The sequence below is a fragment of the Vombatus ursinus genome, unplaced genomic scaffold (assembly GCF_900497805.2).
Source record: "Vombatus ursinus unplaced genomic scaffold, bare-nosed wombat genome assembly UNPS02010193.1, whole genome shotgun sequence".
NCBI classification, from domain to species: Eukaryota; Metazoa; Chordata; class Mammalia; order Diprotodontia; family Vombatidae; genus Vombatus; species Vombatus ursinus.
In genome coordinates, this window is record NW_020949971.1 from 3,226,359 (window position 1) to 3,241,266 (window position 14,908).

Sequence of the window (14,908 nt, forward strand, 5' to 3'; positions counted from 1 at the left end):
CAGATAGGTCAAGAAGGATCATAATAAGGAAAACTTCCGAATTGGAAGTTACTATATCATTGGTGGCTTTGGAGAGAGCAGTTTTAGTTGAGAGACGAGATTGGAAGTCACATGGCAAAGGGTTGAGAAGTGGGTGAAAGGAAAGGAGATAGAGGTCAGGAGAAGTAGGATTGCTATTTCAGGGAGTTTGTGAGAGGGAAGAAATCTTAAGAATCAGGAGAGGGTTTGTTGAGAATGGGAAATGTGCTGGGTATATTTAAGCAGCAGGGAAGGAGTCATTAGAAGGGTAAAGATTTAATCCAGGCCAAACCCCTTGTTTTACAGGAAGCTTTGAGAAGTTAATGCTTTGTCCCGAGGTCACATAGAGAGTGTGACAGAGCCCAGACCCACTCCAGATCCAAACTGAGTCTAAAAATCCTATCTTTAAATTGTGTAAATTTATCCAGCATCTTAAAGCAATCTGTGAACATTATTTGACAGGGCATGAGAGTCATGGTGTACTTGGGCAGTGCACTGATTTATTCAGTCAGTCCTTCAGGACAGTACTGGTCTAGCACTGTTTAGCAAACTTAGGAAGTGCTACCAGCTGGGGTGACTTGGGTCATAAGTACTGTGGGGCGTTGGAAGAGTTAATTAGCAAGAGGAAGAAAGAAAGAAAAGGAGATATTAAATGTTCCCTGAATGCATGTGTAAATGTGGTGGGAGTAAGCCAGGGTTGGGTTTGGTAAGATGTGAGTGTAGATAGGACACAAGGCCAGGGGATTCAAGAGGAATGAACTGGTTAACTATGCTATAGGGTCAAGAATGGGAAGGAATGAAAGTTAAGGCAGAACAGGTATTCGAACTGAGGGAAGGAAGGAGTTGAGATCTTGTGAGGATAAAAAATGGGTTTAGGGAGAGATGGAACGTTAGGAGGCTAGTCTTAAAAGGAATTCATAATGGGTGATCATGGAAGTAGGACATATGTGAGTAAGCATGTGATGGTCCGTGCCTATGTCTGGTGAAATGACTAGATCACCGAGGTGCCAGCAGATCGGGAAACCATGATGCTGGAGTATTTGAAGGATATCCTCTAATGGCCAGGTTTTAGGTGGAGAACAGGACTGAGGAACCAGGAAGAGGAGGGTGGGCTGGGAGACACTAGTCACCAGGATTTGGATTATGTGATATGTTTGAATAAGTGACTCTCAAAGGAGGAGAGGTTGCTGAATTTGAGTGACAGGTGGAGGATCTGCAAATGGTCATGGGAGCAAGCAGTGTGTCTACTTCTCAACCAAGATTATTGTGTTTGAGATAGGACGCCAGTATTAGAAAGAATGCCAAGGATGTGGTATCTTCTGTAGGATCCAGGTGTTGGTGAGTGCCAAAAGAGAGAAGGTTTCTAAAGTCAAGTGAAGTTGGTTCGATTTCAGAGGCCACAGGGTAGAGCTGGAGTGGGAAATGGGAAATGGAGGGAGTCAACTTGAGGTAGATGGAGGAGAGAGAAGTAGGGGCTGGGGAGGCAGTTGGGATTCACTGTCCATGGGATGGGGAGAGTTAAGAGTGGTGGGAATTGGGTTGTCACCGCAAACGAGTCCAAACAGAGTCACTGGTTCCTAATAGCTCTGCAGAGGACAACAGGTGCGGAATGCCATGTGGAGTCTTGAGAGGGCTGGGCTCCCCAGGAGTCTGTCTGGTTCTCCAACTTAGAGGCAGCTGTGCCTACCACAGTGCTCGAAGGGTCTCAGCACCATGGTTTGACTCTTTCTGAAGCATTCTATTCAGTTCTCAGTCAGTCAGCAAGGCTTTGTTAGGCACTTCCTACCATCCAGGAGCTTTCAGTCTCCCTTAAGGAGACCTGTGCACGTGTAAGTATAGACAGAATGGTTCCAGAGTTGAGTTTTGTGGTTGGGCTTTTGTTGTTGTCATTGTTGGCTTTTGCTGGGGGTGGGGTGGAACTGGAGCAGCTGGAGGCATTAGTCTGGAGAAGGGAGATTGTATTTGTCTCCAAGTATTTGAACAGCTGTTGTGGAAAGGCAGAATACAATGGTTATTCTTGATTTGAGTGGGCTAGGCTAGGAGCGACGGGGACGAGTTGGGAAGAGGCAGAGTGAGGCTAAGTGTGGCAGCTGGGGAACTGTCCAGCTTCCCAGTAATGAATGAGGGCTTCCCCAGGCTGGAATGGGTTGCCTTAGTTAGATCCTCTTTTGGTGGAGCTCTTCAAGCAAATGCTGGGCGGTCACTTGTCAAGAATATTATGGAGACAATCTTAGAGATCTCTTAGTTTACTCTTTTACAGGTGAGGAAATTGGGGCCCACGGAGATTGTCTTTCTCAAGGTCAGGTCGCTGATTTACACCCCAGTTACATTCTAAATTCAGTCCTCCTAGCCCTCCTTCTGGCAGAGTTGATCAGAGGAGGCCTCCTGGAGGAGGTGGTACTTGACAGATGGGTATGGGAGTGTGAGACACTGAGATTGAGCAAAGCATACTGTTCATAGATCAGTCTGGGGCTTTAGAGTTGAAGAAATGGAGAAGTTCTGATGTGACTCGGTCGTGATACCAGAGCCATCGTTCAAGACCAATGTGTCTGCCTCTGATTCTTGTGTTGCATTGTGCCCCACTGCTCAGAGGCTTAAAATTGCAAATGGATGGCCAACAAGTGCTTCATGTGAGTACCTGGCACATACTGTTGAATGCAGGAAATTCTGTCTCTAGCTGTATTCATTTAAAGGTTGCTTCACAGGATCCTAGGGTTCACACAAGTGGAAGTGATCTAGGACACCCCTCAGAGGTTGGGGCACCAGGGCCAGCTCGGCCATATATGAGGTCTACTGGACCACCCCGCTTCTGGAAGGTTAATGGATGGTGACTTTAAGCATCTTGATGTCTGTGGGTAAATACTGAGATATTTCAGATTCACAGCCAGGTATTCCTTGGGAATCAGTCAGTAAGAATTTAAGTGTCTGCTGTGGGCCCAGCTGGGCACTGGGATTACAGAGGTGACCCAGAGAACAAAAGCAATTCAGCAGCTCCTAGGCTTTGAGTAGCCACTCAGAGCATTTATTATGTGCTTACTCTGTGCCAGGCAATTTGCTAAATGTTGGGATACAAATATCAGGGAGTGTCACAGGTGCTTCTGTAGTAGTGGAAGAAGTTGACTTCTAAAGGCCAGAAGGGGGTGGGGGATGGGGCATGTCTTGGAGCTGGTAGCCAGGCAATGAAGAGGAGGCCTGGTTCTGACAAAATAAGGCGAAGACTTACCTTACCAGCCCTAGGCAAACATAAGTAAACAAATCTGATCGTTTTTATTGAAAATTGTTCTGCATCTTTGAATTGGTGGAATGGTGGCTGGAACCCTGGACCTGGTTTCAGAAAGACCTGAGATCAGATCCTGCCTCTGACACTAGCTCTGTGACCCCAGGCAAGTCTCTTAACCTCTCTGTGCCTCTGAATCTTCATTTGTAAAATAAGCAGTCGGCACCAGTGGCTTATAAGGTCCCTCCTCTCTCTTCTAGCTCTCAGTCTGTGACCCCATGACCAGAAAGACTGATAAGCAGTGGGGAGCAGTCAGCCCCTAAGGGCTCTTACTCAAATCTGTGCTTATTAGTTCCAATTCCTCCTGTCTGTGCTGTGTTTGTACATAGTTGTTTGTATGTCATCTCATTAGACTGTGAGTTCCTTGAGAACAGAGGGACCACCTTGTCTTTCTTTGTATACTCTGCAGTTAGCACTGAGTAGGTGCTTAACCTGTTAGTAAGTGGCAGATGAACTTTCCTGACTGAGGACCTAGCCTGTATAAACTTCTAATAAACCTAGATGTTGAAACGTTTAAGCAGGAAGTAGAAAACGCTTTGCTTTACATTGGTTGGACAGGCATCAGCAGTAAATGTGTTTTAAGCACAAAACTCTGTATGGAGCACCACTGTGCTAGGAGAGATGTGAGGTGCGAGACGGCCATCCCCACTGAATTCTCTTAGTTCTGGTCAGGCTCTCCAAGTTTGTGCCTCATTTTAGTGATGGGTTGTGTCCGATCTGGATGGTGTTGAAGGGAGCCAGCACGCCTGTGTTTGAAAGCCAGCCCATATAAGTTTAGGCCAGTCATAGAACTTCTGCTCATCTGTAAAAAAAGGAGATAGTCTGAAAGCCTCTTCCAGCTTAACCCAACAATAATGTGCCATTTTATCCTCCTACCACTTTCTCCTGGAGTTCAAAATGACTGTTTTCATGAAACATCTTTAACATCTAGACACATAGATTTGTCTAGGTGACCCTGAACAAGTCATTTCACCATTCTAGTCCTCAGTTTTCTTAATAAGACGAAGGAGTCTTCTAGTTTAGTCTTTTCCAAATCTAGAATTCTAAGTCTAAAATATTTCCCCCTGTTCTACTGAAACACCAACCATCATTTTTGGTTATTAATAAATGACTCCCATTTTTGTCAGACTTTAACATTAAGAGAACCCATAGCTCAAATGACCCTCTGAGGTAGGGTTAGCTCTATTTTACACCGGTGTACTTAGGATGAGAAAATGAAATCGGGGCCCCGCCTCACCGAGCTTACGCACCTGGATAAACTCTAGAGCCAGTGTTTGACCCACCATCTACTGATTCTTAAGTACCATTTTTTTTCTTTTGTCTTACTCCATGCCATCTAAATTAGGGAGTCACAACTGTTCTTTTTGACCAGGAGAATAATGGAAGATGCCCAAAGAAAGGGCAAAAAAATTCTGCAAACGAGATCAGTAGTTCAATTTTCTGTATATAATAAGTTATTTTAGTGTAATTATTTTGTTTTTGTATAGTTCAGAAAATTGAAGTTTTTAAAGTTGTGTCTTAAAAGGATTTATTGATCTATTTTGCTATTCCATTACCTTCATTTCTGAGTATATCCCTCCCACTCTCCTACATACATAATGGGATAACTCTTATAACAAAGAATAGAAGAGACCAGGGGAAAAGCCAGCAAAAGGAATAATAATAAAATTGACATAGGACCTTATGGCTCACAAAACTCATCCCATACATTATCCCTTTTAATTCCCACAACAGACCTGTGTGGGAGCTATCATTGTTATTCCCATTTTTTCAGCTCCGACTGCTACTGGTGAATGCTGGAGGCCGATTTTGAACCCAAGCCTCCTTGACTTCAGCTCAGCACTTCGTCTGTTGTGCTGTGGGCATCCTTTGCTGTGCCCTTCTCTGCCTTTTCTCTTCTGACAGTAATTTCTGAATGTTGGGAGTTTGTTTTCTGGTTCTCCAAGTTTTTGTAGTCACAAAGCTCATTGCTTTCCTGAGGCTGCCCCATTCGTTCACCATCCGTTCTTCCTAAGTTTTCCTTGCCACTCTCTTCTTCACATTCAGGTTGTCTTACTGTGCCGCAGTGTTTCATTACATTTATCACAATTTGTGTAGCCGTTCCTTATCGGATGGACATGTACTTTATTTCCAGTTCTTGATGATGACAAAAAAGACTGACACAAATGGGGGGAGGGGAGCAGTGTGTGTTAGGGATGCTTCTTTTTGTCTTTAATTTCCTTGGGGTAGATGCCTGCCTATGGTATCTGTGCGCATTTATGGTCAGGATATTTTAGCCAGTTTCTTAGCATAATTCTAGATTGCTTCCCAGAATACTTGGGCCAGTTCCTTGGCTCCAGTCAAAAAGGGTCATCCTGCAGCCTAGTCTGTCCCCGTGTTTTTTCACCTGTGACAGTATGCTGAGTGTGCGATGCTGTCAGACCCCCAAGTTGCTTTGACTTGTATTTTTATTAGTAATCTGGGCCAATCTTTCATATAGTTGTTACTAGTTTGTAATTCTTTCTTTGGAGAACTGTTTGTTCATATCCTTTGACTATTTATCCATGGGGGAATGGCTCTTGGTTTTATTTATTTGTATCCCGATAAATTGGCTTCTTTTACATAATGGTCTCAGTTTTCCTATAGCTGTTTGACTATTGTTCAGTTTCTTTCTATATTATTATCCCTCTCTTGCTTCTTTGTGTGGATATACCTCAGGATTCTTTCCTGAGCGCACCTTCCCCCCCTTTTTTTTTTCCTTTTAGTGATCTCATCAACTCCCATGGGTTCAGATCTCATCACCAAATAGGATAGTGACTGGACTTGTCATTTCAATGGTAGAAGGACCCACCAGGATAAGGAAAGCATCTTCTACCAATATAGGTCAATACTTTCTCTGTAACTCACAGTCCTAGAGAGTTGCCTAGAACAAAGAGAAGTTAAGTGATTTACCCTAAGGACATGGCCACTATCTGCGTGTCTGGTTCTGAGGCCGACTTCGTGTTCACTGTGCCCTGATGGCTATGTCAGGGGTGGTCAGTAGTGTCAGATGCTGCAAGAAGGAAGGGGATTTAAAAAAAGGCCATTAGATCTGGCAATGAGATCAACACTTACTTTGGAGAAAATGTAGTTTGTGAAGTTGGAAGCCAGATTGTAATGGATTGTGTGAGAAATGACCTAAGGAAGAGAAAGCAAAAGCAACAAACATAAATAATTCCTAAGAATCTGGTGGTAGAGGGGGAGGAGAGAGGAGAGAGAGAATGAATGGTAGCTTGAGGGGATGGTAGTTCCAATGGTAATATTAAGATAGTTATAACGGTCACTAGCATTGCTGTATAGATTTAAGGTTTGTAAAACACGTTACAGGTATCGTATCCTTTGATTCTCCTGATGACCCTGATGGTAAGTGCTATATTATCCCTATTTTATAGATGTGGAAATTGAGGCAGACAGAGGTTAATCAGCAGTGCCAGAGAGTGTATTTGACTTGAGGCCCAGAGCTCTATCTGCTGTGCTACCATATTTCCCTAAGAATTATTCAGATCATTCTTTACTCAGGTTCAGAACCTTGTAGTCTATCAACCATTATTCACTCTCCCTCATCCTTCTCAAACCCCCATATCCAATGACTTTCCAAGTTTTCTGCCTTTGATTCCACCTCTGTAGCATTCTTCCTTCTCTCTCCTTCACAAGGCCAGCACCCTCGTTCAGTCTCTGCTCACTCTTGCGGGGACTGGTACGCCTCATTGGTCTTCCTGCCTCCTTTCTCCAAGCTAGCCTCCTCCTAGTGGCAAAATTCTATCCTTATATCACAAGTCTGACCACGTCACTCCCTTGTTTAAGGGTCAGTGGCTCCCAAATGTATGTAGGGTCAAAGAAAGTCTGGGCAGCTGGTCTTTATAGACCTCTCACACACTAGCTTTGACTTCTCTCAAACACTGGTGTGTGTGTGGGCACACACACGCACGCACACACACTCACACTGTTCAGGTTGAAGAGGCCCACTGGTTCTCAGTGTTTCTTCTCAGCCCTCCAGGCTTTCCCGCCTGGCTTTCTTCAGTGCCCAGCTCAGGGGCCCTGGCCGGAGGGTTATTTTTCTGATGTCCCCGGGTCTGGTGCCGTCCTTCTGCTTCCCCCTCCCTTCCATTACCTTGCATGCCTTCTGTACACATTGTGTATGCACTGTTTACACAGAAGAACAGATGCTCCTTGAGGACAGACTGTGTGGTTTGTGTGTCCCCAGCCCTAGAACAAAGTTAGAACAAATACATGTACAGTTCCTTTCACATCTCTCTCCTCATCTATTTGAGCAGTAAAAGCAGTTCAAACTTTGTGGAGAGTTAGCATGGGAATTTGTAACCTTTTTTGGGGGGGGGGGCTACTTCATTTTTTCATCCCACTTAGTTTCCTCTAATCAAATAAAAATATTTTAAGCCATTTATTTTCACCATTCCTGGATGCTATTATCTTGACTGTAATTGCCTAGTTTCCTCCCTGGCTGATCTATTGCGAGTCTTTATCTGGGTGTTATTACAGAATGTAAATGCTCCACAGAGCATCATAGTTGTAGCCAGAATGTTTTCAGATCCTCAGCAAACAGGAAAAAGCTGGAGGTTGAGTGATTAAAATAAGTTGGTCAGCTTTCTTGTCAGTGTGTGAGCGGCCTTGAATTCATTATGCTTCTGGTTCCTGAAATGTGATGTGTGAAAAATAGTTCTTGCTGTTTACAGATGGTGGTCCTTGGGCACCAGACAGTGGATGTTGGAGTGGATTGCAGAGATGCTGATGAAAAACTAGAGTGCGGAAGACAATGAACAAAGAGTCATTTTAACACCTATGCATGCTCTGTGAAAGCTTAGAGTTTTTTGCTTGCTTTCTAAAAAACAACAGCTGCATGTGTGGACAGTGCTTCTTGATCAGGTTGACACGTTGTGATGGATGCTTTGAATGGAGCTTCTGGATGAAATTGTGTGAATTAGGGGATCCAGTATCCTAGATGACGCCAGGATCTATAAGTATGCGCCCTGATTCCCTCCCATTCACTCTTTGGGATCCATTTCCTATCTAGTGACGTCATTACTAGCTTACAACACAAGCTGTGTTAAGCTCAGAGGGACTTTGTTTGTAAACACAAGCACCTACACAGTGGAAATGTATATACTCTGTTGTATATTGCATGGCAGTATTTCTAATTTTGCTTAGTTTATATTAGCATTATTCTACCCCAGCAATCATGATGGGGTGGCTGTTTTCCTCTAGCATTGTCAGCTGAAATCTTTAAACTCTGTTAAAACAGATTTAGGTTGTAGGTTTCAAATCAGGCCTGATTGCTTCATTAAAGTTGTGTCTGGTTTTCAGGAAGGGCCTTTTAATTTATGCAATTTATAGCACTGGGCTTAGCCGTCAGAGCAGATGAGTTCAGATTCTGCCATCTTAACACATGTGGTATTTTAAGCAGCCCATATCCCTTTTGGGGATCTCAGGTTCCTCATCTATAGAATGATGAAATTGGGCTGGATCAAGCCTTCTCAGTCTTTTTTTGTCTTGGACCCCTTTTGCAGTTTGGTGAGGCATATGGAGCCTTTCTCAGACTGATGGTTTTAAATGCATAAAATAAAACACATGGTTTTATTTTAAAAAACCAATTTATATGGAAACAGATAAAAACATTTTCCCATCCAAGTTCTTTGACCCCATGAAATCTACCTGTAGACCTGAGTCAAGACTACCTGAATCTAGTAGATTCAGCTTTAGATGTTGTGATCATGCTTTTGTATCCTTATAATGAGGCTGCTCTGCATTCTGAACTCAGCTAGTGGCTAGACTTTCAGCTAGTGGCTAGACTTAAAACTTCTGTACCATGTTGAAGGGATTTGAAAGAACAGCTGGTCTGTCCGTGAAATCTCCGTAATCCATGTGGTCCATGGCCATCGTTGAACGTAGATCTGTCTGGGCATATCACACTAAATTGTTCGTTTGGGCCATACGTTTATTTAAATGACTTTGATAACTGCTCTTTTAAAAATATGAAAGCCTATAGCTAGAGTTCCATAGTCTCAAACTAATCTTAGTCTTGTGGCAGCACACAGCCAAGGGCAGACTGATGCCTGGCCAGTGAGTAATGGGATCTGGCCATGTGGGTGGGGCGCTCGTTTGCTGTAGTCCTCGAGCAAAACATGGAGGAGTCTGGAGATAAATGGGTACATATTTTGAACAAAATAACTTCTCTTGAAACTATTGGTTTTTGTTTTGTTTTGTTTTTGTTTTTGTTTTAGAATAAAATAGCCTTAGCTTTTGCTGATGTTTTCTTCTTAAGTGAGTTTTAAAAATGCTGTCTTTTGGGGGGGGTCATTTTTGCTTTAAGATGTAACAAACTGAGGCAGCGTATTAATGCTGAGTCACAGGCTAGTCCTTCTCACTTCTCAAGTGCTGCATTTTTAAAAATCCTTTGTCCTTCACTTGACATCACAAAAGAAACCTGGTGGTTTGAATCCCCTAACAATTTGGCTATTGAGGTGCTAAAATTATTATGGTGAATTCAAAAATCCATTCTTCTGTGTGATGAGAAAAATCACTGGACCAGAATCTCTCAGCTGGAAGGCCGTGGTGCCTTCCCAGGTAATCGAGCACCCTGCTCTCTCTGTTGGATTGGGTTGGGTTTGTTGAAGGATTGCCCGCACCCACCCCCAGATTGTGCTAGGTGTCCTCCATTAGAACCCAGGAAGGGAAGGAGGACATTTGGTGCCATCTGCCAAACAATCCCTGTGTTTGCTGGGACCCTTAGAAAACGATCATCCCATTCTGTGCATGTTTCCCTGGATTTTTCTGCCACAGACCCAGCCTCTCTGTGGATGCAAAGACTTCTCTGCTTCTGCTATTTGCAGTTTACTTAGGGACTCTGAAGCCCCAGCATGGTCAGTTACAGAGCAACCACGTTAAACAAACTTTCTTTGTCCTTCCAAATAAATCAGGAGTGTGTTTGGGGGGGAGGTAAGGAAGGGAGAGTTTTGAAGACGGTTGTGATTCGTCCCTGTAAAGAGCTGCCCTGTTTGGCTTTTGCCTCGGAATTGATTATGCTCCACGAGTCTAGTATGACAGGCTGAATAGAGGGGGGGAAGGGACCTTGTCTTCCGCTGGCCTGCTGTTAGCAGAGGGGAATGTGTTTCGGGGTCCAAGATTGCACATTCATTGGTTGTCTGAAGCCAGCCATTCCATCAGAGGATTGGACAAGAAGCTGCGTCAATTTGCTGCCGGTCTCCAAGGCGCCGGTGATGCTGCCTGCTTCCCGAGCTGGCTCACGTCACGGCTCCATCACCCAGCGGGGTGTGGACTCTTTTTTTTTTTTTTCTCTCCCGTTCTTCCTCTGTTGAATTCTGCATTTGCTGCCTGCTGCGTTTCTTCCTCTGTCTTCTGCCCAATGCTAACAGCATGATATTTTGTAATCATTTAGGTGAATACAAGAAGGACGAACTCCTGGAAGCGGCTAGGTACGTAATGTCATTGGGTTTAAGTGAGTATGATGCATTTGAAAGGAAAACGGGGGTGGGGGGCTATGTACATTTCATGCTGTCACTGTCTTGCTTTGACCGGGTGAGATAATGTGGCTAGATTGGCCAGTGCAGCTCTGTAGACTTTGTCTTTGTTATAAGTGGGTAAGGATGGTTAATGAAATGATCTTTCAATATGGTGTTGGTTATAAGCATTATTAATTAGGTTGGCTTATAAGGTGCCGGGAAGCCTTATGTTTCTTAGATGCCCAGGTTTTAGAACCAAATGGCATATTAAGAATATGTTTCTGTCAGTTCCTGGGTTTTAAAGCTTTATTTTCAAGATGTTTTTTCTTTGAGATTTTTCCAAGGAAAGCCTGAGTAGCGAGTATATGGCAAATATTCACAGTCAGAAAAAAATCTTATTCCTCTCTTTTGTTCTTTGAGCTTTTAAAATTTAACTAGTAGCTTTTTTCTTTTCATAGCATTTTATTTATTTTTCCAGCTCTAATGCTATTGGTCACATGATAGCAGTATGAAGTTCATTTTGATCATCAAGAAAATGGCTTTGTGCAGCTCTGTGGCAGAGGTGCCCGGAGCCCGGGGCTCTAGGACATCCTAGAATAGGAGGAATGAGAGGGATTATTTGGAAAAATACTGATGACATTGGAAAATACCAATAATCCAGATCCACGTAGGAGAAATAATAGCAAATAGAGCTGATTTGTTTTCTAGTCTGAAGAATGCCAGTACATGGCCATATAAAACTAATTTTTTTAATGGATTGAATGATTTCCTTTTCTAGGAGTGGTAATGAAGAGAAACTGATGGCTTTACTGACGCCTCTAAATGTGAATTGCCATGCAAGTGATGGGCGGAAGGTAAGTTGGTAAAAATAGAATATTTTGTTTATTAAAAAGGAAAATGGCTAGTTAAAAAAGATAACTAAATCTGAACCTACACTTGCATCTTTTTACCACAGCATTCAATGCTATAATTGGCAGTTAGGACAAATTTTTGGAGCTGCTAAAGTAGACTTTAAGGAAGTCTTTTCCTTTGAAATGTCAGATATCGAGAGCTGTTTCTCACCTAGAACCTCGAGGTTTGTCAGTAATGAAATCCATCTTAACGCAGTGTTCTTTTCCACAGGTGCTGATGGAAATTAGAAAATAAATGTTTACTCATTGTTGTTTGTTTATCCATTGTTAGGTTTTATTCATCTTTCTACTAATTTGCAACGGAAGTAGGGTTTGTTTTAAGATGTTAATAGTTTGATTTTTCAAGTTGAGGGGATATTTATGAGATTTTTTGAGACTCATATTTCCTCTGCTTTTACATATTCTTATTTTCTTTGACTAAGATTTCGTGTTGATATGTTGAATTAAAAAAAACAAAAACAAAACCATGACACCTAAATGGTTTCACCAAAGGTGCTTGTTTTTATTTTTAAGGTAATACAGATAATATGCAGTTGACTGCTGCCTAATCCACCACTTTCATGTACTTTTGTGATGTTTTATTTCACCATAGGTATGAGGAACCCCATCTGCAATTTTTCTAAGGATTTATGTAGTAGACATCCAGAGCACGGTGCCCTAGCCTGTCAGGATTTCAGAATTAACTGACACTCATGTCTCAGAGGTTACAAGAAAGAATTTTCATTGTTAACGTTTATGTATTTTCAAAGAAACACCTTCTGCCTCTTGAGGAAAATCATCCTGTGCCTTTCCTGACAAATTACTTAATTTGTGAAAAAAAAAAAATGCTGATTGTACCTTCTCTCTCTCTCTCTCTCTCTCTTTTTTTTTTTCTTTTTTGGTGAGGCAATCAGGGTCAAATGACTTGCCCAGGGTCACACAGCTAGTAAGTGTCAGTTGTCTGAGGTCAGATTTGAAACTCAGGTCCTCCTGACTCCAAGGCCTGAGCTCTATCCACTGAGTCACTTAGCTGCCCCTCACCTTCTCTTTTAGATGTTATAATGAGTAACATCCACTTACAACGATAAGCTCTTATTTAAAGAAGGGAATCCTCTTGTTTTTAAAAATGCCTTTGACATTGGCATTCTGTAGATTAGACTTAGTCAGTCTTTCTTGATTACCTTTCAATTAATTCTTCTGAAAGTAGACCTGGGCAGCGTCTGAGCTTCAGGAAACCTTCTGAGAGTACAGGAGCGATGTCCTCAGGCACTGGCCTGCATTCGGGGTCTTTACCTAGTGGTCACTAGGCTCTGGCCTGGAGTAGGACAGAGGCGCCACTCCCAGCAGAGCTGCCGAGTGGGGGAAGAGGTGGTCTTGGCGCCTTCTCTGGATGGTGAGTTTGAACTGAGGCAGAAGCTTTAGAACTGAAAGCGTGCTTGAGATCATTCACTGCACCTCCCTAAGGCCCAGAGAAGTTTGACAGGTGTCTCATGGGCCATCACATGCCAGAACCAGTCAAACAAACACAGCTCTTCTGGTGCCAGGTCTGGCACTTTTTCCTGCTGCCCTGTTGGCACATTTTCATCTCTATCCATGAAGCTCCTTGTTGCTCTCCAAGGGTCCTTGGGGAGTCAGGTTGGTTTCTAGACCCTCTCAGAAGACTGGTTTCTGCCTCATGCGCTTTATCAGTGGCAAGCACAGCCATGTCTGGGTCCTTGATCTGTTTCAGAGGCCCTGTGGTTTAAGTAGGCAGGGAGTGCTGGCCTTGGAGTCTAGAGGACCTGGGTTTAAATGCTGCCCCTGGCCTCCATTAGGTTTGTGACTCTGGGCAAGTCCCTTTACTTCTCTGAGCCTCAGTTTCTTTCTCTGTAAAATGGAACTGAGGATAACAGTGCCTTCAGCACTTAGTTAACAGAGCTTTTGGGAGGCTTGAATGAGACTGTGGATAAAGAGCTTTACAGCCCTTCAGGTGCCACATGCATGGGCGTGGTGGTGTTTGAACATTTCCTAAGTCTCAGCTTTGGAGAGCTCTGTGCTGCTCTTTGGAGCCTGGGAGAAATGCCCAGTATTCAGTTAGACATGGGCCTTTCCCACATGGAATGGCGGCACTGAGCAGACCAGGGCGGCTGTCATACGCAGTATAATATGGAAGGTGGAACTCGAGGAGGCTCTTTACAACTGACCAGAATGTCAAGGGGAAAAATATTTAGGTAAAGGTTTTGTTTTCAAAGAAAGTCTCCTTCCACCAAAAATGAAATCGAGAAGTGGAAGACCAGATGCCACAAGGAGTTTGAGTGGCAGGCGCTGTCAGGCTCCTGTTGGCCACGAGGCTTCCCAAGACGACTTTAGACCGATGGCTCACAGAGCTTCTAGCTCACCAGCCCGTGCTTCCCGCCCTCACCCCCGCCCCCCATGATGCCCTGTCACGCAGCACGCACATGCACCACCCTGCAGAAGATAGCCTTTCCCGATCACCCCAGACAAAGACTTCTTCCCTCTGCTTTGCCTGACCACTCCATGGATGGCACTTAGCTCATCCTACCTCGGATCATAATTACTTGTGTAGCCTCCTTCGTCCCTCTAGTAGCTTGGAAACTCCTCGTGGGCAGGACTGCATCTTACTTATCATTGTATCCTGCAGATCTCAATCTCTCAGATTTGTCAGACGAGGGACTTTTCTCCCTGAGAAATAGGAATTGTTAATATGTAAGGAAAAAACCTTCCTTTTAACAAAATTTAGAGTGTTTAGGGAGGTGTGTGTAATTAAGAATGTTTCATCCTCAGTTATTTACATCATGGTGAAAAATGGTATAGTTTAGTCTGATTTTACAGCGTGCCGCAAATATTAATTCAAGACTAAAGAAAACACAATATATTTTATAATTCTGATATTAGCATAATGCTCCAGAAATGTGCTATATCCTGCTTATTCTTTCTCTAAAATTAAAATTGATAGGAAAGAAAAGAAATTAAATCCAAACGTCAAGGGAGCTTTATTGCCATTCACGTGACATGGAGAAACGTTCAGAAACATCCCTCTGTATGCAAAGGCCAAACAGCATCGTACAGCTGTAATCGAATGACATTGACAGTTCGATGTTACTGTCGTTTCTTATTACAGTGCAGTCTTCTGAGCTTCCCCAGTTACTCCATCCTGGATGCTAGTAGAGACATGGGTGATATCTGTCATTATTTGGACAGCGTCCCCTCCGTTTCATTGCCGTCTGTGT

General features: G+C 43.3%; 1 protein-coding gene across 1 annotated transcript in view; it reads left to right on the plus strand.

The window, feature by feature from the left end:
- TNKS (tankyrase) overlaps positions 1-14,908 on the plus strand; it is a 206,647-nt gene that overhangs the window by 100,974 nt on the left and 90,765 nt on the right. The window contains exons 11-12 of the mRNA XM_027853697.1: positions 10,725-10,761; positions 11,567-11,642. Of these exons, the coding sequence (XP_027709498.1) occupies positions 10,725-10,761; positions 11,567-11,642 (113 nt within the window). The remainder of the gene's footprint in view (positions 1-10,724; positions 10,762-11,566; positions 11,643-14,908) is intronic.